This window comes from Heterodontus francisci, chromosome 8 (assembly GCF_036365525.1).
Source record: "Heterodontus francisci isolate sHetFra1 chromosome 8, sHetFra1.hap1, whole genome shotgun sequence".
Lineage (NCBI taxonomy): Eukaryota > Metazoa > Chordata > Chondrichthyes > Heterodontiformes > Heterodontidae > Heterodontus > Heterodontus francisci.
This window is the reverse complement of record NC_090378.1, coordinates 92,307,605-92,333,568: the sequence shown is the minus strand read 5'-3', so window position 1 is coordinate 92,333,568 and position 25,964 is coordinate 92,307,605. Positions and strand designations below refer to the sequence as shown.

The window sequence follows — 25,964 nt, the reverse complement described above, 5'->3', positions numbered from 1 at the left end:
AAGCTGCATTATGCGCCATATCAACTTAGATTATCTTTACTGGAAAATTTCTCATTAAAAGAAAAAAGGCTGTATTTGTATCTGAAGCGTAGTAATATTCAACATACAATTACAGAAGAAGTGCACCTATTATAGTAAAGCAGTCTCATGTAAGGAAATTAGAACTGTTTGGTAATACTTACAGCAGCATCAAAGCTTTGTGAAAATTCTTTAAATTCTCCAAGAGTTTCCCCTAGTTCTATATCTGGATGGATACAGTTCAGTAACACACTAATAATGGCTTGGGTGGCACAAGCATTATTGATAACCTTAAGAGAAAAAGTAATAATGAAAAAATGAAACAGCGAGGAGATACCTCACATACATTTGCATCAAAATGAAATCTTCACCAAATGGCATCACAAAGGTAGAAAATGTATTATATCCCTCTGGACACAAATATCAATTTGGTCAGCATCCTTGAGTTAGGAAGAAAAGGAAAAAAAAAAATCAGTCAGGGTTGTCCACTCTTGATTATTTAGGGACTTATAAAGTACTTACAACACAGAAACAGGCCATTTGGTCCAACAGCCTACATGCTCCACATGAGCCCCCTCCTGCATCTAAACCCATCATTTCTTTCTCCTTTCTCCTGCTTTTTTCAAGTTTGTGCTTTGGGCCAGGGCTGTTCATTTTTCAGTCAATTAACATCCTCTCAGCACTAACGCTTTGTCTTTCACCACACCATTAACAGACCATTTGCCTTTGCTCCATGACCTTCTGATCAGTTACTCTTTGTGACATTGTCCTATCAACACCTTCTCTTTTGTTATCACTTGCCCCACCCCCGCTTTATTTGCTCAAAACCTATTACATTTCTAACATTTGCCAGTTCTGATGGTCACTGGCCTGAAATGTTAACTCTGCTTCTCTCTCCACAGATGCTGCCAGACCTGCTGAGTATTTCCAGCATTTCTTGTTTTTACTTCAGATTTCCAGCATCTGCAGTATTTTGCTTTTATTTCTTTCTCCTTCATGTGTTCGTCTAGTTTCGCCTTAAACATATCTATGCTGTTTGCCTCAACTTGTGGTAACAAGTTTCACTCTCTAGGTAAAGAACTTTCTCCTGGATTTCCTATTAGATTTATTAGTGACCATCTTATATTTGTGGCCACGAGTTCTGGTCTCGCCCACAAGTGGAAACATCATCTACGTGTACCCTATCAAACCCTTTCACAATCTTAAAGATATCAGCTGGGAAGGACAAGCCTGGAGAAAATTCGTATTGTACCCACAAAACTGACAGACATTATAGAATCAGAGAAGGGTTACAGCACAATAGGAGGTCAATTGGCCCATCACGTCCTTGCCAGCTCTCTCTAACAGCTACTCAGCTAGTCCTACACCCACCACCCTTTCCTGTAGTCCTGCAAATTTTCTCTCTTCAGATAATTATCACATTCTCTTTTGAAAGTCACAATTGAATCTGCCTCCATCACACTCTCAGGCAGTGCATTCCAGATCCTAACTACTTGCTGCATAAAAGATTTTCCTTGTGACGCCTCTGATCTTTTTGCTAATCACCTTAAATCAGTGTTCTCTGGTTGTCAACCCTTCCACCATTGGAACACTTTCTCCCTATCCACTCCAAACCCCTCATGATTTTGAATACCTCTATCAAATCTCCTCTCAACCTTTTCTTTTCGAAGGAGAACAGCCCCAGCTTTGCCAATCAATCCATGTTAACTGAAAGCACTATGTTAAACAATTCACAATAAGAAAAATGTCAAGACAAGCCCTCATTCTATATGAGAAAATGAAGATTGTGTTAATATTGTAATAAAAGCAGCAACACACAATGCTAGAGAAAAGAACGATGCAGATCCAATATCCCAATGCTCTGAGTTTCTCGACCTATTCCACTGTGTGGGAAACCACAGCAAAGATTTGGTATCTTCTTGTAGAAAAGAATTGGTAAAATTGGAGGTCAAGCACCGAAGAACTGCCCACATGGAAATCCTAAATAGTCAGCTAAAAATGTCATTGGTGGACAATTAGCAACTGGTCGCCTAATGAGGAAAAAAAAAATCAAAATAAATAGTACTTCATTTAGAGTTCTTAAAGTGAACTAGTAACCAAGGCACTGATCTGCAGTTTTCATAGTAAAATAGCAGAATATGATCCTCAAACATGGGCAAAAATCCCACAATCCAATGTAACAAAAGTGAACTTATTTGACTTATTAAACCACCATAAACTAGTGGAAATCATTCAAACCCACGACTGTCAACCATCCACTTAAGTAGACATCAGCTTTGCCAATCTCCAGTCACATTATTTTCAAAGGGGCAGGAAGTCTATGGTTTCCTGCCTGCATGTACACATTCAGCAACACCTGAAGGTAATCATTTCACAAAGACATGGGAATGATCTAAGCCAAGCTCCAGCTCTCTTACGCAGTCTTTGTGCAATGCATGCGTTTGCTCTGCTCCCACCCCAACCTTGGGTGAATGTGATCAATGTCAAGATGCTGGCTTTCTGTCACTCATTTGGACACTACAACTACACTGCTTCAATCCTCAGCACCAAGGTACTCCACATTTGCTAACTATGGACACTTTAAACTCATTCAAAAGGGCACAGATCCAGAGGCCCAGCATCATCAGGTAGAGCTGGAAAATTGCCGAACATCAGTGCATATGTTTTTCCCTCTGCAATTCTAGCACTGGGAACATACAATGAAAATTAAAATCTCAGGTTCAGTCACGGCAGCGTCTGTCCGTTTGCAGTAAGGATTTCACAGACTGCCAATTTAGAAATAAGCCTCCATTCAGCTCTATGAAATGCTGCGAACAGCAAAGGACAAAAGGATGTTCAGGGATTGCATACATACAATCCTTAGCTCATTCCTATGGCTGTGAGAACAGATGAGTAACTTCAGGTGTTGCTGAGTGCATATGTGCAGCCCAGAAAAAATGGACTTCTCAGATCTTACACAAACAGCCCAAACAGGAACTGCAATAGGTGACTGGACAAATAGTGGACAGGTCAGCAATTACGTGATAAGTCAGTTTCGTCATGCAGCTGGAAACATACTTGACAACCATCACTTTCCATATGGGCAATCAGCATTTCTAGCTCTTATTTGCACTGATGGCCAGAAAATTACAGGGTTTGAAACCTATTGCCATGTATATTATCCAGTCACCAGACAAAAAGGCAGAAAACCATCAATGCAATTTTCCATTGAGATATCAGTATTCCATGCTAATCATTCCCAGTCCCAGTGGGGTATGCGCTGACCATTGGCTCCCAATTAAGCAACGCTTTGATTTTTAAATTCTCATCTGTGCTTTCAAATCCATCCATAGCCTCGCCCCGCTATTTTTGTAACCTCCTTCAGCCCTAAAACTCTCCAAGATATCTGTACTCCTCCAGTTCTGGCCTCTTGCGTATTCCCAATTTTAATCGCTCCATGTTTCCCTTCAGCTGTCGTGGCTCTAAGGACTGGAATTCTATCCATAATCCTCTCCACCTCTGTTGCGACCTAGGTGGGAAGAGTGCACTGTCTTTTCTAGTTCCATTTCTCCACAGGTCACAACATATATTTAAATGTTTACCCAGTTACCGATACTGTCAATCATATACTCTACTCTTTATTCCAGAATAAAAATACACCAACCATCTTTCTTTAATCAACAACAAAATTATTAGTTTATTACAAACAAAGTGATTCCTGATAATGCATCTGGTGTGCCGACGCCATCAGAGCCCTCCCAGTTGCGCACATGTGCAGAACGGTCTCTTACTGTCAGTAAGGTACTAGAATTTGCTAGATCATCCAGCCCCATCACCCAGCGCGAACCTAATGTTCCCCACCGCCCCCCGCCCCCCAACCCCAGTCTCTCTCCTCTCCCCTGCTTCCTCCGTGGGGAGCAGGAGCGGGGGGAAGAAGTGGGATAGAGCGGGGGGGGAAACAGAGGCAGAAGCGAGCAGCTAATGGGGATGAAGCAGCAAGGCCTGGAGCGAGTGGTCGACAACAGGGGGTTGAAGCGGTGAGCGGAGCAAGCGGCTGTTGGGGATGAAGCAGCGAGTGGTCAACAGGTTGGGGGGGGGGGGGGGGGTGCGGGGTTTGAAGCGTGGAACAAGTGGCTGAGGGAAGGCAGTGGCGAGGCCGGGAGCAAGCGGCAAACAGGTGCGGGAGGCAGCAGTGGAGAAGAGACGCGGGATATTGTTTGGGGTGGGATCGCAGCAATTGAATTTAATTTGTTTTTGTGATAAACTGTGCAGCGCCATCTTTAATCCTGGCAGCTGTCCAAAACATTGCAGATGGTGACCTTTCAGTGCATGAGGCTGCATTTGCACATGTGCAAGTACTGCACCAGCTAGTGGTTGTGTTGTCAGCAAACGCAGCCGATTATAAAACAAGACATAACCAGTAACGAAGCAAGGCATTAACACACAGAGTGAAATACGGAAGTTCCCTTTTTCCTTAGCCCCTCACACATACAGGCAACCACGCATTCATTCGCACCTCTCTTTCCTTCTTTAAGATTCTCCTTAAAACCTAATTCTTTGACCAAGCTTTTGGTCATCTGCCCTAATATCTTAAGTGACTCGGTGTCGAATTTTATTGGATAACGCTCCTGTGAAACGCCTGAGGATGTTTCATTATGTTAAAGGCAAAATCAAGTTGTCGTCGTTCAGAGAACAGGGGCTGCATTTTCACTCATTTGGTTTTTATTCACAAAGCTTATCCACTCATCACTGGTACTTGCAGGATTGGTGAGGCCACAGTCTAATCACATGTTTTGTTTCATAGAGTGGTTTTCCATTCAGTCTTAGCAATTTTCCCCCAAATTCCCCTGCTGATACTTCTTTGTACCCAGTAATTGATTTTTAAAAATTCTTTCATGGGATGTGGGTAACGCTGGCAAGGCCAACATTTGTTGCCCATCGCTAATTGACCTGGAGAACCTTGAGAAGGTGGTGATGAAGCGGTGCCTTCTTGAGTCCTCCTTGAACTGCTGCAGTCCATCTGGTGCGGGAAGACCCACAGTGCTGTTAGGGAGGGAGTTCCAAGACTTAGAATCAGCGACAGTGCAGGAATGGCAACATATTTCCAAGTCAGGATGGTGTGTGACTTGGGAGGAGAACTTGCAGATGGTGGTGTTCCATGCGTCTGCTGTCCTTGTCCTTCTAGGTGGAAGAGGTCACGGGTTCGAAAGGTGCTGTCAAAGGAGGCATGGTGAGTTGCTGCAGTGCATCTTGAAGATGGTACATACTGTTGCCACTGTGCATCAGTGGTGGAGGGAGTGAATGTTGAAGGTGGTGGATGGGGTGATCAAGCGGGCTGCTTTGTCCTGGATGCTGTCGAGCTGCCCGAGTGTTGTTGGAGCTGCACCCACCCAGGCAAGTGGACAGTATTCCATCACACACCTGGCTTGTGCCTTGTGGATGGTGGACAGGCTTTGGGTAGTCAGGTGGTGAGTTACTTGCCACAGAATTCCCAGCCTCTGACCTGCTCTTATAACCACAGTATTTGTGGCTGCTCCAGTTCTGGTCAAGGGTAACCCCCAGGATGTTGATAGTGGGGGATCCATTGATGGCAATGCCATTGAATGTCAAGGGGAGATGGTTAAATTCTCTCTTATTGGAGATCATCTTTGCCTGGCACTTGTGTGGTGCGAATGTTACTTGCCACTTATCAGTCCAAGCCTGAATGTTGTCCAGATCTTGATGCATATGGACACAGACTGCTTCTGTATCTGAGGATTGACGAATGGTACTGAACATCGTCCAATCATCAGTGAACATCCCCACTTCTGATCTTATGATGGAGGGAAGATCACTGATCAAACAGCTGAAGATGGCTGGGCCAAAGACACTACCCGGAGGAACTCCTGCAGCAATGTCCTCACGCTGAGATGATTGACCTCCAACAACCACAACCATTTTCCTTTAGATCTATAGAACAATTACAGCACAGGAGGCCATTCAGCCCATCGTGTCCGTGCCAACTGAAAAAATTAGCCGCCCAATCTAATCCCACTTCCAGCATCTGGTCCATAGCCTTGCAGGTTACAGCACTTCAGGTACATTTCCAGGTACCTTTTAAAAGAATTGAGGGTTTCTGCCTCCACCACCTTTCCTGGCAGTGAATTCCAGACACCCACCACCCTCTGGGTGAAAAGGTTTTTACTCATGTCTCCCTCTAATCCTTGTACCAATCACCTTAAATCTGTGGCCACTGGCAACTGACCTCTCTGCCAGAGGAAACAGGTCCTTCATGTCTACTCTATATAAGCCCCACATAATTTTGTACGCCTCAATTAAGTCTCCCCTCAGCCTCCTCAGTTCCAGGGAAAACAACCCTAGCCTATCCAATCTTTCCTCATAGCTGCAACTTTCAAGCCCTGGCAACATTCTTGTAAATCTCCTCTGTACTCTCTCCAGAGCAATTATGTCCTTTCTCTAACCAGAACTGTATGCAATACTCCAGCTGTGGCCTAACCAGCGTTTTATACAGTTCCAGCATTGCATCCCTGCTTTTGTATTCTATACCTTGGCCAGTAAAGGAAAGCATTCCATATGCCTTCTTCACCACACTATCTACCTGTCCTGCCACCTTAAGGGACCTGTGGACATGCACACCAAGGTCTCTCACCTCTTCTACCCCTCTCAATATCCTCCAGTTTATTGTGTATTCCCTCGCTTTATTTGCCCTCCCCAATGGCATTACCTCACACTTCTATGGATTGAATTCCATTTGCCTCATTTCCACCCACGCAACCAAGCCATTGATATCATTCTGCAGTCTATGACTATCCTCTCCACTATTAACTACACGGCCAATTTTTGTGTCATCAACATATTTCCCATCATGCCTCCCACATTTAAGTCCAAATCATTAATATATACCACAAACAGCAAGGGACTCCAACACTGGGCCCTGTGGAACGCCACTGAAAACAGCTTTCCATTTGCAAAAACATCTGTCGACTACTACCCTTTGTTTTCTGTCCTTGAGCCAATTCTGGATCCAACCTGCCACCTTCCCCTGTATCCCATGGGCTTTCATTTTATTGACCAATCTGCCATGCAGGACCTTGTCAAATGCCTTACTATAATCCATATAGACCACATCCACTGCACTACCCTCATCAATCCTCCCTGTTACTTCCTCAAAAAACTCAATTAAGTTAGTAAGACATGACCTTCCCCTAACAAATCCATGCTGACTATCCCTGATTAATCCGTGCCTTTCTAAGTGTCAGTTTATCCTGCCCCTCAGAATTGATTCTAACAATTTACCCACCATCGAGGTCAGACTAACTGGCCTATAATTATTTGGCCTATCCCTTGCACGCTTTTTAAATAACGGTATAACGCTCGCAGACCTCCAATCATCTGGTATCTCTCCTGTATCTAGTGAGGATTTGAAGATGATCCTCAGCGCATCCGCTATTTCCTCCCTGGCTTCCTTTAACAACCTGTGTTGCAATCCATCCGGTCCTGGCAATTTATCCACTTTCAAGGATGTCAGACCCTCGAGTACTTCCTCTCTCATTATGCTTATTGTATCTAATACTTCACACTCCTCTTTAACTACAAAGTCTGCATCATCCCTCTCCTTTGTGAAGACAAGAGACAAAAAACTCATTAAGAACCTTCTGCCCACATCTTCTGCATCCACGCACAAGTGCCTTTGTACATCCCTGATAGGCCCTACCCTTTCCTTAGTTATCCTCTTATTCTTAATGTACTTATAAAACATCTGGGTTTTCCTTGATTTTACCTACCAATAATTTTTCATGTCCTCTCTTTGCTTTTCTAATTTCCTTTTTTACTTCACCCCTGCACTTTCTATACTCCTCTAGGCTTTCTAAAGTATTAAGATATTTGTGATCGTCATATGATTTCTTTTTCTGCTTTAACTTACTCTGTAAGCTTCTAGATACCCAGGGGGCTCTAGATTTGGCAGTACCACCCTAAATCTATGTGGGGATATTCCTACACTGTGCCTGTAGTATCTCACTTTTGAATGCCTCCCACTGGTTTGCCACTGATTTTCCTTCAAGTAGCTGTATACATCCACTTTCGCCAGATCACCTCTCAGTTTCGTAAAATTTGCCTTCCCCCAATTTAGAACCTTTACTCCTATCTGCTTTTCCATGATTATGCTAAAACTAATTGTATTATGGTCACTATCTCCAAAATGGTCACCATTTTTCTTTGTGCTAGGTATGACTCCAACCAGTTGAGAGTTTTCCCCTTGATTCCCATTGACTTCAGTTTGGCTAGGGCTCCTTGATGCCACACTCAGTCAAATGCTATCATTGCAAAAAGAATTCTTGCTGACTCTTTTTGCAATTTTTCAGCTGAATTGTAATTATGTTTGTTTCTGATTAATTAAAGTCTGTTCTTTAAGCTTACCTGTTTAGCAAAGAAAATCTTCTCAAGTCTGGAATCTTGAACAATGGATCCTGCTGGTTCTTCTCCCGGCTGCCACTTGAATAAGAAGATTAGGCCATGAACAGGTCTAGAAAGAAAAAGAACTACTGAAGCTGTCACACAATACTTTTATTATACCATTATTGTATACACCATAATAGAAAACATACACCTACCAAACTCTTTCAGAGCACCATTGTAAACATTTTGATCATACTCAATGCCTACTGTGTGGGTTCTCTACTAGATAGAGCAAACCACAAAGAATGCACGTTATGTCTGATATGAACGTGTTCAAGGACTTTAGATACATGAAAAATGCAAGTTCTGTTTATTCGTAGAAGTGTGCTTAAAGAATTTATGCAAATATCACGAGACCTGAGCAGCAGGGTATATAATTTTAATTTCTGTAACTCTTCGAGCACCAGTAAAATTGATACAAAGTACTACTTTCCTACCCATTACAAACTTTGAGAATCGAAATGTACCTCTGTCTCATCATCTTTAAATGTTGAATCACGATATTCAATTACTGAAGTCCTAAGCTGTTGTAACACTTCATTTTAAGCACCATTTGATATAACAAGGAAATTTTCATACACAAGCATTTGTATATTATTATTCTTCCTATAAGGTTACTGCAGACTTAGTTCAAAGATTTGCAGCTGTTGTTTTAAATGCAAAGCACACAGTTTTTGCTAGCTATTTTCAAAGTATTCAACCGTTCCATGAATGGCAACTCTGGGTTTTAAACGCTATCTTGCAGGTTGTTTCCACCACAGAAGAGGGCTTACAAATTAGATATCCTGAACTGCTTATTCAAGATTTATTTTTAACGACTGATAACAAATATGACACTAACCAGTTACAGTACATCATGACTTCCTGTTTGTAAGCACCACTATGGCATTCATTCAAAGGTGACAGCCCTAAGTTGCATTTTGGGACCTGCAGTTTGCAGTGTGTCTTGTGAATTCTGAGAGTTGTAGCCCTCTACCTGCTTGAGCCTCTTCATGCAGTGACAGTAGATGCAAGCTCTGGGAATGGAATAAAATCAAGCTCCAGGAATTCTAACATGTAACACCTAACTTTCTGAGTACATTAAGTGATTTTCTTCCTCCCAGAAATATTTGTTTTATTTAAGTTATAAACTTAAGAGCTGATTTTAACTTCTGGCAGTGGCAGAAAACACTCAGAGCTCAGCCTGATCTTGTCTTCATTTAATTTGCATATATTTTGTAGTAAAGGATGCAGCACCTCTCCCCCTACCAGATCTGCCAACCCAGTAAAGACCAGAAATCAAACTTGAATCTTTCCTACCATAGTGGCTCACCAGTTTATGCATTTACCCAATGAGTCAACAGGGCCCATCTATGAACTGGAATAACTACCTTAATGTAAATTTGATATGCATCTTGAAATTACAGCTACTGTTGCTTATGCTTTAATCTTCCTCATTCCAAAAATATTGTAGGCCAAAAGAAAGAACACTGGAAAAGTAATTTTCTTACTAATGGCTTTTTAATAACATAAATGCATGTTAATTTCTTGCAGATTTGTTAAAACTGGTTCTAAAACTCCGATTCCATAACTGAATTTATTAACCAAACATTTAACACATTAAACGAGAGGAATGCAACTTTGTGACTCAAGATCAGTTTAGCATTTTGAGCAGTACTGCACTTCCATCAGGCTGCAGTGCATGCAGATTTTAATTCCCAATGAAATATATAATGTCAAGATGAAAACTAGTGATTGAAAAGCATTTCACTGTCTGTCTTGTTGACAAAATGTCAGAACTTCTGCGGTTCAGAATTTGTAAATCAAATGCTAATGGAGTACTGGAGAATTAAGGACTTAAAACAGTGATGTGGTGAAAAAAATGAATAAAACTGGTATATATTTTGGTTTTGTTGATCCCAAGAACTTAATCAATCATGAAATGTTCCACATATTTTTCTAGTTCTGCTTTGTAATATTCAGAACAAATTTGTTTGCAGATGAGAGAAAAAAAATGTTCAGGAAGTTTCAGAAAGGTCTAAATGCTCAAAAAATAGATGCATTCATGTATCCATATCACTAACCACCATAGCAAAGGACAAGATTTTTATGCACTCCACTGTCATCTGAATATCTAGGTAAAATGACATTAAAATCATTCAAGGGCATTTCAACGATTTAATAATAGACACCAAATATTATACGGTTTCTCTCTGCACAGATGCTGCCAGACCTGAATATTCCCAGCACTTTGTTTTTATTTTAGATTTCCAACATTCGCAGTATTTTGTTTTTATTTGAGTGTCCCCTGACAATGTAGAGCATGCACAAAGCAATCACTGACGTCATCAGTGCATCTGCACATTTGCCAGTTCGCCAGTATGAGTCCACGCGTCAACGGAGTGCCGTCACCACCTAATGGCGTCAGATGTATTGACAGCTGAGCGTTGCCTCACCCGGCACTGACCGCGATCGACACCTCCACCCCCCAAGAGAACTCTGTTCTCGCCTGCGAACACGGCCTCAATCGCTGCTTCTCTTCCCCGCTCCCTCCCACAATCGCCGCCTCAATCACTGCATTCAGTTTCCTGCTCCCTCCTGTGCCTGCCTGCTGCTCCCTCGCACCCTCCCTCCCGCGCCAATCTGCTCACTGCTCCTGCTGGCTCGCTACTTCATTTCACTGCTCCCGTTTACTTGCCACTCCACCCTGCCACTCCGGACTGCTCAGTGAGGCAGGCAGCAAAAGGCAGGAGGGAATGGCAAGCAGATGGGCGCGGGAGAGAACGGATGGAGCAGCGAGCAGGCGGGAGTGGCAGGATGGAACAGTGAGAAGGCGGGCGCGGGAGGGAGCGGTGATTGGAAGTGGTGATCGTGGGAGTGACTGAACCGATTGAGGCGGCGACTGCAGGAGGTACTGGGGTACTGTGGGGGGTGGCGTGGAGGCAGCGATCACGGCCATTGAGGGGTGAGGGCTTTTTTTGTGTCAAATTGACCAGCGTCATTTTTATTATTGGCAGCTGCCTGAGACGTCGCAGACAGTGATGTTTCAGTCCATAAGGCTGAATTTACACATGTGCCAGTCACGTGACACCTAGTGGTTGGGTCATCAGCAAACACAGCATTTATTTTACATTACCGAATATTATGTGGTGGCTTTATTCAATTGTTGGTCAGTTTTGTAATAACTAATGGGGTACTCCATGCCACTGATGAATGGTGAAATTCAGAGATGGAAGGATTAATGATTGCTAACTTTGCAGCACTGATGCCACAAAAAAAATCATTTGTCATTCATTGTAGCCAGAGTAGTTCATGTTGTGACAGTTGAATCATGGCTATAAAGCTTTGGTTAGATTTTATAACATTTTTGACATGGCTCAAATAGTATTTATATTCACTATAAAAGAGGATATTAAAAATCCCTCGAAAGGACATGCACTTCAAGTCCACAACCTTACTTCCTGTTGCCATGATTTTGGTCACACTTTCACATCAACTCAACACTGAAATATACTATGTAAACAGTTAAAAATGCATTCTGCCTCACCTAACTCTTGAATCTCAATTAATTACGTGCTGTTTAGTTAGATCTTTCCCAACTTCGCAAATTTCCTATCGAGTTTCTGTTGCCAGTCACTGACATTTCTTTAGGATTCGCTGGTAAATTTTGTCGCAAGTTTATTCAATTTTTATGCCTCTCCAAGGCTCCACTAGTCCACCAGCAGCTATTGCTCTCTAGCATTTATGTACTTCCAAAGCCTCATAACTTCAGCCACACTGATATTAATGTTGGCCCTATCTGCTTTGCTGTCTATGATGCCCTCCCCCCACCCTGTATTGCTTCATAGTCTCTGGAATAAATTCTGCTGGTGACAGCTTTGTTGTTTCACCCAGATATTGGAAATGGGCTGTGGCCTTTCCCCTCCACCTACAATTTGAATTGGCTTCTACTGCCCCTCCAAAATAGTCTGTGCCACATCACACATTAAGAACTGCACCAACAATTCCCGCTGTGCAACAAACTGCCTCTTGTTAAGGGGTTTTATCAGCTTGCAAAACTAAAATTGCAGGGATCCAATTTGGTACCACAAGTAAAAAAACAACCACAGACTCAGTCATAACGTTCATGAACCATTTCAAAGATGTAACCTACTGCATCTTAGAAATTCCATAACTCCAAGTAGGACCAGTTTTTCCATTCATTGATCAACTTCTACCAAATACCAAAAATAACAGAAACAACATTTGTATGAATTGGATGAGTTTCATAGCACACATTAGGAACAGGTAAGGCTGAGGCAAATAGTCAGATTACCTTTTTTGTAACAATGTGATAAGCCATTACCATTAGATTATGCAGTTTCACAATCGTACATGCATCAAATCAAACATGAATTCTCACCAAAAGGTTCAGTGCTTATTAAGACTAGGAGTTGGAGAGAAGTTAACATGCAGAATTACTGACCAGAACGTCAGCAAATCTGTTCTGACAAGTAGACCAAAGATTTTATTTCTGTAGCTAGTAATATCGTAGAATTAAACAGCACAAAGGAGGCCATTCAGCTCATTATGCCTTTGAAACAGCTTTCCAATTAGTCCCATTCTCCTATCCTTTCCCCATAGCCCAGGAAATTTTTCCCCTTCAAGCACTTATGCAACTTTTTTTTTAAATTATTAAATCTGCTTCCACCACCCTGAAGTGCTTTCCTGATCGTAACATCTCGTTCTGTAAAAAAAAACTAATTTCTCCTCTAGTCTTTTTTGCCAATTACCGTAAACCTATATCCTCTGGTTATTTTTGCCACTGGAAACAGTCTCTCCTCATTTACTCTATCAAAACCCTGCATTATTTTGAACACATCTATTAAATCTCTCCTTAGCCTTTTCTGCTCTAAGGAGAACAACACTGGCTTCTCTGTTTCTCCACAAAACTGAAGTCTCTCATCCCTGGTAACATTCTAGTTCAATACCCTCGACAACCTTTCCAAGGCCTTCACATCCTTCCTAAAGGGTGTTGATCAGTTAACACTCCAGCTGGGACCTAACCAGTGTTTCATACAGGTTTAGTATAGCTTCCTTGCTTGTGTACTCTATTCCTATATTAATAAGGCCAAGGATCACATTTCTTTAAAACAGCTTTCTCAACTTGTCCTGCCACCTTCAAAGATTTGTACACATATGCCCCCAGTCCACTCTGTTCCTGCACCCTGTTAAAATTCTACCATTTAGTATTTATTGCCTCTCATTCTGCCTACCAAAACGCATCACTTCACTGCACCTGTCACCAGTCTGCCCATGTACTCCTGAAGTCTATTACTAGCCTCCTCACTGTTTACCACGAATACTGACCTTCCCTTAACCCAATGTGTTGATTTTTTTCTGTATGTCAAGATAAAACCAGAGCTGAAACACTAGCACATTTTCAACTGAATACTGTAATTTTACAGGCTGTATTTTACTCATATTTGGTTACTTACTTTAACTTGTCAAAGTTTTCTGGTTCTAGGCTCCATATTTCTTCCACCTGAACACCTTTGCACCCTGAAAAAACAGCATTGTAGTTAAATACTAGTCCACTTTAAGAATACTTGAGTTTTGTTGTACACATTCTATACTATTTGTTTCATATACCATATGAAAATGACCTGCCTATCAAGATTTGCCTACATTCACAATGGCTGGAGCACCCTTGATTAGACACTTCCTACCCTCTCCCACAGTCATGGAATCTCCTTTACAAGGCCACAATGACACCTACCCAATGAAGGGACCAAAACTGTGCTCCAAATAGGGTCTAATCAATAACCTGAATAATGACAGAAAGGTGTACTAGAGGGTTGTATTAATAGAAACAAATACCCTGTTTACTTTGGCTATGACTTCTCTGCATTGGTTCAGACAACACCTGGAGTACTGTGTGTAGTTTTGGTCTCCTTATCTAAGGAAGGATAGCTTTGCTCTTGAGGGAGTACAACAAAGGTTCCCTTGACTGGTTCGTGGGATGAGGGGATTGACCAATGAGGAAAGACTGAGTGGACTAGGCCTATATTCCCTGGTGTTTAGAAGAATGAGGGGTGATCTAATTGAAACACTTAAAATTCTTGAGGAGTTTGGGAGGGTAGATGCTGAGAACATGTTCCCCCCAGCTGTGGAATCTAGAACATGGGGTTACAGTCTCAGAATAAGGGTCAGCCATTTAGGACTTAAACTAGGAGAAATTTCTTCACTCAAAAAGGTTGTGAATCTTAAGAATTTTCTACCCAGATGAGCTACAGATGCTCAGTTGTTGAGTATAAGTCAAAGGTTGATAGATTTTTGGGTACCAAGGGAATTAAGGGATACAGAAATAGGCAGGAAGGTAGAGTTGAGGTAGAAGATCAACCACAATCTACCTTCCAGGAGCGGAGAGCAGTCGGACCTGTGTGAGAACGCCTGGAACCGGGAGCGGATAAATTCAGTGTGAGGCTCGGGGCCTTCACTGACCTTCTGGGAGTGGAGAGCAGTTGGACCTGTGCCTAGAGCAGTCCAGGTGCGCCAGAGTTTTGAAAAAAAAGTCAGTCAACAGTGACATCACAGGAAAACTGCAAGGTGATTGGTTGGTGAGTAACAGCTGTTCGGGAATAACTAAATAGCTCGGTAAGTAACTGCAGTAAAGAGAAAAGTCTACAGTTCTCTTTTAATATAGTAGGTAGTGTTTTTTTTTATTTAGGGAATCAAGGTTCCTAGTGTAAATAATCTAATTTTTGGGTATTTTAAGGGAGTAAAAACAGAGTAAAAAAAAAAGTGATATCACAGAAAAACCGTAAGTTCATTGGTTTGTAAGTAAATGCTAATTTGAATTACCTATTCGAAGTTGATTTCAGATTAAAGGTGAATAGGAGAAATATTTTGCAGATTAAAAACTAAAGACCAGTCGGAAATTTAAAAAACAAATTAAAATCTAATTAAATAAAATAGAGATGCAGGGCCAGGCGATGGGTTGTACCTGCATGATGTGGGAGCTGGTGGACTCCATTGTGGTTCCTAGTGACCACATCTGTAGCAAGTGTTGGCTGCTCAAGGAACTCCAGCTCATAGTTGATGATCTGGAGTCTGAGCTTCGGACACTGCAATACATCAGGGAGGGGGAGAGTTACCTGGACGCTGTGTTTCAGGAGACAGTCACACCCCTTAGATTAACTACCTTGAATTCGGCCAGTGGTCAGGGACAGGAGGGTGTGACTATGAGTGAGGCAGGTAGAGCTTTCCAGGAGGTAGTGTTGCAGCCACCTCAGCCCTTGTCCAACAGATTCGAGATTCTTGCTCCCTGTGTGGACGAGAGCAGGGACTGTAGGGAGGATGAGCAAACTGACCATAGCACCGAGGTACAGGGAACCATTCAAGTGGGGGGAGAAAAGAGAAATGTAGTCGTAATCGGGGATAGTATAGTTAGGGGCATAGACACTGTTCTCTGTGGCCAGGATCGAGAGTCCCAAAGGCTGGTGCCAGGGTTCAGGATAACTCATCTGTGCTGCAGAGGAACTTGGAGTGGGAGGGGAAAGATCCAGTTGTTGTGGTCTACGTAGGTACCAACGATATAGGTAGAATGAGGATAGAGGTTCTGCTGAGGGAATATGAGCAGCTAGGTGCTAAATTAAAAAGCAGAACCAAAAAGGTAATAATCTCCAGATTATTAGCTGAGCCATGAGCTAACTGGCACAGGGTCAACAAGATTAAAGAGGTAAATGCGTGGCTCAAAGATTGGTGTGGGAGAAATGGGTTCGAATTCGTGGGACACTGGCACCAGTACTGGGGAGGGAGCTGTTCCGATGGGACGGGCGACACCTGATTCATGCTGGGACCAGAGTCCTGGCGAATTGCATAACTAGGGCTGTAGATTGGGCTATAAACTAAACAGTGTGGGGGGAGGGAGGGTTCAGTTGCATGGAAAATTAGGAAGTCAAAGTTAAAGGAGCAGGTAGGAGTGCAGGTTAGTGAGGAGGCTGATTGTTACCAGAATGTAAAAGGTAGGGACAGAACGTGTGAATGTCACATTGCACCAAAGAAAAGTAGGGAAATTTGATAACAGAACAAACTTAAAGGCTTTGTATCTGAATGCACGAAGTGTGCAAATAGAGATAAATGGGTATGATTTAGTGGCGATTACTGAGACGTGGTTGCAGGGAAACCAGGTTTGGGAATTAAATATCCAAGGGTACGCAGTACTTCGGAAGGATAGGCAGGAAAGAACAGGAGATGGTGTAGCTTTGTTAGTAAAGGAAGTGATCAGTGCGGTAGTGAGAAGTAATATAGGCACTGGAGATCAAGACATAGAATCAATCTGGGTAGAAATCAGAAATAACAAGGGAAAGAAGTCCCTGGTGGGAGTAATCTATAGGTCCTCAAACAGTAGTTCCGCAGTGGGGCACAATATAAAATAAGAAACACTGGGGGCTTATAAGAAAGGTACGGCAATAATCATGGGTGCTTTTAATATGCATATAGACTGGATTAATCAAATTGGCAAGGACAGCTACTAGGGATAGTTCACTGAATGTATTGGAGATTTTTTTTTGGAGCAATATGTTGTGGAACCAACCAGGGAGCAGGCTATTCTAGATTTGGTATTATGTAATGAGGTGGGATTAATAAATGATCTCATAGTTAAGGATCTTCTAGGGAAGAGTGATCATAGCATGCTAGAATTTCAAATTCAGTTTGAGGGCGTGAAACTGAAGTCCAACACTAGCGTTCTGGAGTTAGACAACGGTAATTACATAGGCATGAGGACAGATTTGGCCCTAGTGGACTGGGCAGGAAGACTAAAAGGTAGGACAGTTGATGAGCAGTGGCAGATGTTTAAGGAGATATTCAATTTCTCCCAACTAAAATATATTCCAGAGAAGAAGAAAGATTCTAAGAGGGGGAAAAAACATCCATGGCTAAGCAAGGAAGTTAAGGATAACAAAGACAAAAACTAAGGCATACTGTATTGCAAAGGCCAGTGGCAGGCTGGAAGATTGGGAAACTTTTAAAAATCAACAAAGGGTTACTAAAAAAGTAATAAAAAGAGCAAAGGTAAGTTATGAAAGAAAACTAGCGTAAAATATAAAAACGGATAGCAAAAGCTTCTATAAGTATATAAAAGGGAAGAGAGTAGCTAAAGTGAATGTTGGTCCCTTGGAGGATGTGACTGGGGAGTTAATAGTGGGAAACACAGAAATGGCGGAGACACTAAATCAGTATTTTGCCTCAGTTTTCACGGTGGAGGACACTAGTACCATCCCAATAGTAACAGGTAATGCAGAGGTTATAGAAAGGGAGGAACTTAGAACAATCATCATCACTAGGGAAAAAGTACTGAGCAAACTATTGGGATTGAAGGCAGACAAGCCCCCAGTGCCTGATGGCCTACATCCTAGGGTCTCAAAGGAAGTGGCAACAGAGATAGTGGATACATTGGTTATAATATTTCAAAATTCCCTGGATGCGGAGAAGGTTCCAGCAGATTGGAAAAAAGCTAATATAACGCCCTTATTCAAAAAGGGAGGGAGGCAGAAAGTAGGAAACTTTAGACCAGTTAGTTTAATATGTCGTTGGGAAATTGTTAGAATCATTATTAAGGAAGTAATAACAGGACATTTAGAAAATCAAAATGCAATCCATCAGAGTCAGTATGGTTTTATGAAGGGGAAATCATGTTTGACTAATTTGCTAGAGCTCTTCGAGGATGTAACAAGTGGTTAATGGGGATCCTGTAGATGTAGTATATCTGGACTTCCAGAAGGCATTTGATAAGGAGCCGCACAAAAGGTTAATACATAAGGTCAGATCACATGGGGTTAGGGGCAATTTATTAGCTCGGATAGAGGATTGGCTAACCAACAGAAAACAGAGTCAGGATAATGGATCCTTTTCTGGTTGGCAAGATCTAACTAGTGTGGTGCCACAGGGTTTGGTCCTCAGGCCCCAACTATTTATAATCTATATTAATGACTTGGATGCAAGGATAGAAGGTACTATAGCCAAATTTGCAGATGACACTAAAATAGGTGGGATAGTAAGTTGCAATAAAGAAATAAAAAATTTACAAATGGATTATGGTTAGGTGAATGGGCCAAAATTTGGCAGATGGATTTTAACGTGGATAAGTGTGAGGTTATCCATTTTGGTCGGAAGAATAGAAAGGCAAGTTATCTAAATGGAGAGAAACTTCAGAGTGCTTCGGTGCAGAGGGATCTGGGTGTCCTCGTGCATGAATCGCAGAAAACTAGTGCACAGGTGCAGCAGGTAATAAGGAAGGCAAATGGAATTTTGGTATTTACTGCTAAAGGAATAGAATATAAAAGTAGGGAAGTGTTGCTGTAACTGTATAAGGCATTAGGTGAGACTGCACCTGGAGTATTGCGTTTAGTTTCGGTCCCCTTACTTGAGGAGGGATGTAGTTGCATTGGAGGCAGGTCAGAGGAGGTTCACTAGATTGATTCCAGGGATGAAGGGTTTGTCTTATGAAGAGAGATTGAGCTGTTTAGGCCTTTACTCTCGAGTTTAGAAGAATGAGAGGAGATGTAATTGAGGTATACAAGATAAGGGGATTGACAAAGTAGATGTCGAGAGGATGTTTCCTCTGGTGGGGCAATCTAGAACGAGAGGTCATAGTTTTAGGATAAGGGGTAGCAGATTTAAAACAGGGATGAGGAGAAATTACTTCTCTCAAAGGGTCGTGAGTCTGTGGAATTCACTACCCCAGAGTGCGGTGGATGCCGGGACATTGAGTAAATTTGAGGAGATAGACAGATTTTTAATTAGTAATGGGTTGAAGGTTTATGGAGAACAGGCAGGAAAGTGGAGTTGAGGCCAAGATGAGATCAGCCATGATCGTATTGAATGGCGGAGCAGGCTCAAGGGGCTGAATTGCCTACTCCTGCCCCTAGTTCTTGTGTTATGAACCTTCAATCATCTGTGTTCAATAAAGCCTTTTCTCTCAACTACTTTCAGTACCATTTCCTGTAACTGAAATATATTCTATGTTCACCCTACCTACATGCATGATGCTGTCATGCTGTCGAGGTTAAATGGCGTTTGTCAAGGTTTAGCCCATTCCTCGAGCTGCAGAGCACAGACGCAAGGAGAGCACAAGAGAGACTGAGAAAAGTTTTATTTACAGGCCTGTTAACAGGCACAGTGTAATATGTTTTGTAATTTTGTTACTGGAAATTTTAGTATTGTTGACATTCACTATTTATTTGTTTATTCACATAAATCAGCTTGTTAATTTCTAACTGGCCTCTCACTAACATATCAGACCACCTTTCAGATGTTTGGAGAAAAATATGTGGTGGCACTTGAAAAATGATGCCCAGATTAAAAAAAGGCATTTGCCCCCCTAGTCATGCGCATGGGGGAGCCACATCACAATTTTTGTCCTACATAGGGAACCGATGAGAAAATTTTGGAAAGATAAAGGTATTAAAAATTTATCTTATCAAAATTACAAATGTGCATTTATGTGAAGCTTTAAATGAGAAAACTAATTTATTGACTTATTTTCTCATCACTATGTTGAATACTGATTTAGTGGCACAAAAACAGAAAGTGCTAGAAATACACAGCAGGTCAGGCAGCAACTGTGGAGAGAGAAAGAGTTCATGTTTCAGGTCCCTTGGACCCTTGATCAAGGACCCTTGATCAGAACTTCTGATGAAAGGTCACAGACTTGAAACGTCAACGCTGTCTCTCTCCACAGATGCTGCCAGACCTAGAATATTTCCAGCACTTTGTTTTTATTTCAGATTTACAGCATCGGCAGTATTTTGCTTTTATTTTACTTTTAGTGACATTGTTTTTGCTTGCATTAGTACTCAACCTCTGCCCGCACACCTTATGGAGCGATGCAGAGTATTCCAGATAGATGTCCATCTGTCAGGAGTGATTTTGACTGCCTTCTCTTCCCTCTCTTGCTCTCTCCCATCCCTCTTTGCCCCTTCCCTCTCTCCCCACTCTCTCTTTCTCTCTACTGCCTGCCTCTCTCTCTCTCTCTACTGCCTGCCTGCCTCTCTTTCTCTCTACTGCCTGCCTGCCTCTCTCTCTTTCTTTCTCTCTACTGCCTGCCTCTCTCTCTCTTTCTCTCTACTGCCTGCCTCTCTCTCTCTTTCTCTCTACTGCCTGCCTCTCTCTCTCTCTCTCTTTCTCTCTACTGCCTGCCTCTCTCTCTCTCTCTCTCTCTTTCTCTCTACTGCCTGCCTCTCTCTCTCTCTCTCTTTCTCTCTACTGCCTGTCTCTCTCTTTCTCTCTACTGCCTGCCTCTCTCTCTCTCTCTTTCACTCAAATGCCTGCCTCTCTCTCTCTCTTTCACTCAAATGCCTGCCTCTCTCTCTCTCTCTCTTTCACTCAAATGCCTGCCTCTCTCTCTCTCTTTCTCTCGACTGCCTGCCTCTCTCTCTCTCTTTCTCTCGACTGCCTGCCTCTCTCTCTCTCTTTCTCTCGACTGCCTGCCTCTCTCTCTCTCTTTCTCTCGACTGCCTGCCTCTCTCTCTCTCTTTCTCTCGACTGCCTGCCTCTCTCTTTCTCTCGACTGCCTGCCTCTCTCTTTCTCTCGACTGCCTGCCTCTCTCTTTCTCTCGACTGCCTGCCTCTCTCTTTCTCTCGACTGCCTGCCTCTCTCTTTCTCTCGACTGCCTGCCTCTCTCTTTCTCTCGACTGCCTGCCTCTCTCTTTCTCTCGACTGCCTGCCTCTCTCTTTCTCTCGACTGCCTGCCTCTCTCTTTCTCTCGACTGCCTGCCTCTCTCTTTCTCTCGACTGCCTGCCTCTCTCTTTCTCTCGACTGCCTGCCTCTCTCTTTCTCTCGACTGCCTGCCTCTCTCTTTCTCTCTCGACTGCCTGCCTCTCTCTTTCTCTCTCGACTGCCTGCCTCTCTCTTTCTCTCTCGACTGCCTGCCTCTCTCTTTCTCTCTCGACTGCCTGCCTCTCTCTTTCTCTCTCGACTGCCTGCCTCTCTCTTTCTCTCGAATGCCTGCCTCTCTCTTTCTCTCGAATGCCTGCCTCTCTCTTTCTCTCGAATGCCTGCCTGCCTCTTTCTCTCGAATGCCTGCCTGCCTCTTTCTCTCGAATGCCTGCCTGCCTCTCTCTTTCTCTCCCTCCTGCCTGCGTCTCTGTCCCTCTCGCCTGCCTGCCTCTCTCTCCCTCCCTCCCTCTCGCCTGCCTGCCTCTCTCTCCCTCCCTCTCCCTCCTGCCTGCCTCCCTCTCCCGCCCTCTCCCTCCTGCCTGACTGCCTCTCCCTCCCTCTCCCTCCTGCCTGACTGCCTCTCTCTCCCTCTCCCTCCTGCCTGACTGCCTCTCTCTCCCTCTCCCTCCTGCCTGCCTCTCTCTCTCTCTCCCTCCTGCCTGGCTCTTCTTCCTCCTGCCTGCCTCTCTCTCTCTCTCTCTCTCCTGCTTGCCTGCCTCTCTCTCTCTCTCCCTCCCTCCCTCCTGCCTGCCTCTCTCTCTCCCTCCCTCCCTCCCTCCTGCCTGCCTCTCTCTCTCTCTCTCTCTCTCTCTCTCCTGCCTGCCTCTCTCTCTCTCTCTCTCTCCCCCCTGCCTGCCTCTCTCTCTCTCTCTCTCTCTCTCTCTCTCCCCCCTGCCTGCCTCTCTCTCTCTCTCTCTCCCCCCTGCCTGCCTCTCTCTCTCTCTCTCCCCCCTGCCTGCCTCTCTCTCTCTCTCTCCCTCCCTCCCCCTGCCTGCCTCTCTCTCTCTCTCTCCCTCCCTCCCCCTCCTGCCTCTCTCTCCCTCTCCCTGCCTGCCTCCCTCTCCCTCCCTGCCTGCCTGCCCCTCTCTCTCTCCCTCCTGCCTGCCTCTCTCTCTCCCTTCCTCCTGCCTGCCTCTCTCCCTCCTGCCTGCCTCTCTCTCTCGACTGCCTGCCTCTCTCTCTCTCCCTCCCTCCTGCCTGCCTCTCTCTCTCCCTCCTGCCTCTCGCCCTCTCTCCCTCCTGCCTGCCTCTCTCTCCCTCCTGCCTGCCTCTCTCTCCCTCTCCCTCTTGCCTGCCTCTCTCTCCCTCTCCCTCTTGCCTGCCTCTCTCTCCCTCTCCCTCTCTCCCTCCTGCCTGCCTCTCTCTCTCTCGCTCGCTCTCTCTCTCTCTCTCTCTCTCTCCCTCCTGCCTGCCTGCCTCTCTCTCTCTCTCTCTCCCTCCTGCCTGCCTCTCTCTCCCTCTCCCTGCCTCCCTCCTGCCTGCCTCTCTCTCTCTCCCTGCCTCCCTCCTGCCTGCCTCTCTCTCTCTCTCTCTCTCTCTCCCTCTCCCTCTCCCTCTCCCTCCTGCCTGCCTCTCTCTCTCTCTCTCTCTCTCCCTCCTCCTGCCTGCCTGCCTCTCTCTCTCTCTCCCTCCCTCTCCCTCCTGCCTGCCTCTCTCTCTCTCTCTCTCTCTCCTGCCTGCCTGCCTCTCTCTCTCTCCCTCCCTCCTGCCTGCCTCTCGCCCTCCTGCCTGCCTCTCTCTCTCTCTCTCTCCCTCCTGCCTGCCTCTCTCTCCCTCTCTCTCTCTCCCTCCTGCCTGCCTCTCTCTCCCTCCTGCCTGCCTCTCTCTCCCTCTCTCTCCCTCCTGCCTGCCTCTCTCTCCCTCTCCCTCTCTCTCCCTCCTGCCTCTCTCTCCCTCTCCCTCCTGCCTGCCTCTCTCCCCCTCTCCCTCCTGCCTGCCTCTCTCCCTCCTGCCTGCCTCTCTCGCCCTCTCTCCCTCCTGCCTGCCTCTCTCGCCCTCTCTCCCTCCTGCCTGCCTCTCTCGCCCTCTCTCCCTCCTGCCTGCCTCTCTCGCCCTCTCTCCCTCCTGCCTGCCTCTCTCGCCCTCTCTCCCTCCTGCCTGCCTCTCTCGCCCTCTCTCCCTCCTGCCTGCCTCTCTCGCCCTCTCTCCCTCCTGCCTGCCTCTCTTTCCCTCCTGCCTGCCTGCCTCTCTCTCTCTCTCTCTCCCTCCCTCTCCCTCCCTCCCGCCTGCCTCTCGCCCTCTCCCTCCTGCCTGCCTCTGTCTCTCTCTCGACTGCCTCTCGCCCTCTCCCTCCTGCCTGCCTCTGTCTCTCTCTCGACTGCCTGCCTCCCTCTCTCTCTCCGCTGCCTGCCTCTCTCTCTCCCTCTCTCTCCCTCCTGCCTGCCTCTCTCTCCCTCCTGCCTGCCTCCCTCTCCCTCTCCCTCTCGGCTGCCTCCCTCTCCCCCCTGCCTGCCTCCCTCTCTCCTCTCCCCTGCCTGCCTCCCTCTCCCTCTCCCTCTCGGCTGCCTGCCTCCCTCTCCCTCTCCCTCTCGGCTGCCTGCCTCCCTCTCCCTCTCGGCTGCCTGCCTCCCTCTCCCTCTCGGCTGCCTGCCTCCCTCTCCCTCTCGGCTGCCTGCCTCCCCCTCCCTCTCCCTCTCGGCTGCCTGCCTCCCCCTCCCTCTCCCTCTCGGCTGCCTGCCTCCCTCTCCCTCTCCCTCTCGGCTGCCTGCCTCCCTCTCCCTCTCCCTCTCGGCTGCCTGCCTCCCTCTGCTCCCTCTCCCTCTCGGCTGCCTCCCTCTCCCTCTCCGCTGCCTGCCTCCCTCTCCCTCTCCGCTGCCTGCCTCCCTCTCCCTCTCCGCTGCCTGCCTCCCTCTCCCTCTCCGCTGCCTGCCTCCCTCTCCCTCCCTCTCCCTCTCGGCTGCCTGCCTCCCTCTCCCTCTCGGCTGCCTGCCTCCCTCTCCCTCTCGGCTGCCTGCCTCCCTCTCCCCTCTCCCTCTCTCGGCTGCCTGCCTCCCTCTCCCTCTCGGCTGCCTGCCCTCCCTCTCCCTCTCGGCTGCCTCCCTCCCTCTCCCTCTCGGCTGCCTCCCTCCCTCTCCCTCTCGGCTGCCTCCCCTCCCTCTCCCTCTCGGCTGCCTCCCTCCCTCTCCCTCTCGGCTGCCTCCCTCTCCCTCTCCCTCTCGGCTGCCTCCCTCCCTCTCCCTCTCGGCTGCCTGCCTCCCTCTCCTCTCCCTCTCGGCTGCCTCCCTCTCCCTCTCGGCTGCCTGCCCTCCCTCTCCCTCTCCCTCTCGGCTGCCTGCCTCCCTCTCCCTCTCGGCTGCCTGCCTCCCTCTCCCTCTCCCTCTCGGCTGCCTGCCTCCCTCTCCTCTCCCTCTCGGCTGCCTGCCTCCCTCTCCCTCTCCCTCTCGGCTGCCTGCCTCCCTCTCCCTCTCGGCTGCCTGCCTCCCTCTCCCTCTCCCTCTCGGCTGCCTGCCTCCCTCTCCTCTCCCTCTCGGCTGCCTGCCTCCCTCTCCCTCTCCCTCTCGGCTGCCTGCCTCCCTCTCCCTCTCCTCTCGGCTGCCTGCCTCCCTCTCCCTCTCCCTCTCGGCTGCCTGCCTCCCTCTCCCTCTCCCTCTCGGCTGCCTGCCTCCTCCTCTCCCTCTCCCTCTCGGCTGCCTGCCTCCCTCTCCCTCTCCCTCTCGGCTGCCTGCCTCCCTCTCCCTCTCCCTCTCGGCTGCCTGCCTCCCTCTCCCTCTCCCTCTCGGCTGCCTGCCTCCCTCTCCCTCTCCCTCTCGGCTGCCTGCCTCCCTCTCCCTCTCCCTCTCGGCTGCCTGCCTCCCTCTCCCTCTCCCTCTCGGCTGCCTGCCTCCCTCTCCCTCTCTCCCTCTCGGCTGCCTGCCTCCCTCTCCCTCTCCCTCTCGGCTGCCTGCCTCCTCTCCCTCTCCCTCTCGGCTGCCTGCCTCCCTCTCCCTCTCCCTCTCGGCTGCCTGCCTCCCTCTCCCTCTCCCTCTCGGCTGCCTGCCTCCCTCTCCCTCTCCCTCTCGGCTGCCTGCCTCCCTCTCCCTCTCCCTCTCGGCTGCCTGCCTCCCTCTCCCTCTCCCTCTCGGCTGCCTGCCTCCCTCTCCCTCTCCCTCTCGGCTGCCTGCCTCCCTCTCCCCTCTCCCTCTCGGCTGCCTGCCTCCCTCTCCCTCTCCCTCTCGGCTGCCTGCCTCCCTCTCCCTCTCCCTCTCGGCTGCCTGCCTCCCTCTCCCTCTCCCTCTCGGCTGCCTGCCTCCCTCTCCCTCTCCCTCTCGGCTGCCTGCCTCCCTCTCCCTCTCCCTCTCGGCTGCCTGCCTCCCTCTCCCTCTCCCTCTCGGCTGCCTGCCTCCCTCTCCCTCTCCCTCTCGGCTGCCTGCCTCCCTCTCCCTCTCCCTCTCGGCTGCCTGCCTCCCTCTCCCTCTCCCTCTCGGCTGCCTGCCTCCCTCTCCCTCTCCCTCTCGGCTGCCTGCCTCCCTCTCCCTCTCCCTCTCGGCTGCCTGCCTCCCCTCTCCCTCTCCCTCTCGGCTGCCTGCCTCCCTCTCCCTCTCCCTCTCGGCTGCCTGCCTCCCTCTCCCTCTCCCTCTCGGCTGCCTGCCTCCCTCTCCCTCTCCCTCTCGGCTGCCTGCCTCCCTCTCCCTCTCCCTCTCGGCTGCCTGCCTCCCTCTCCCTCTCCCTCTCGGCTGCCTGCCTCCCTCTCCCTCTCCCTCTCGGCTGCCTGCCTCCCTCTCCCTCTCCCTCTCGGCTGCCTGCCTCCCTCTCCCTCTCCCTCTCGGCTGCCTGCCTCCCTCTCCCTCTCCCTCTCGGCTGCCTGCCTCCCTCTCCTCTCTCGGGCTGCCTGCCTCCCCTCGCCCTCTA

The 25,964-nt window shown here is 47.1% G+C and overlaps 1 protein-coding gene across 2 annotated transcripts in view; it reads right to left on the bottom strand.

The window, feature by feature from the left end:
* uchl5 (ubiquitin carboxyl-terminal hydrolase L5) overlaps window positions 1-25,964 on the bottom strand; it is a 79,119-nt gene that overhangs the window by 26,837 nt on the left and 26,318 nt on the right. For both annotated transcript variants that reach the window (XM_068037726.1, XM_068037724.1), the window contains exons 2-4: window positions 13,911-13,974; window positions 8,416-8,521; window positions 183-308 (exon numbers count right to left, since the gene is read on the bottom strand). In XM_068037726.1, coding sequence (XP_067893827.1) covers window positions 183-308; window positions 8,416-8,521; window positions 13,911-13,974 — 296 coding nt within the window. The remainder of the gene's footprint in view (window positions 1-182; window positions 309-8,415; window positions 8,522-13,910; window positions 13,975-25,964) is intronic.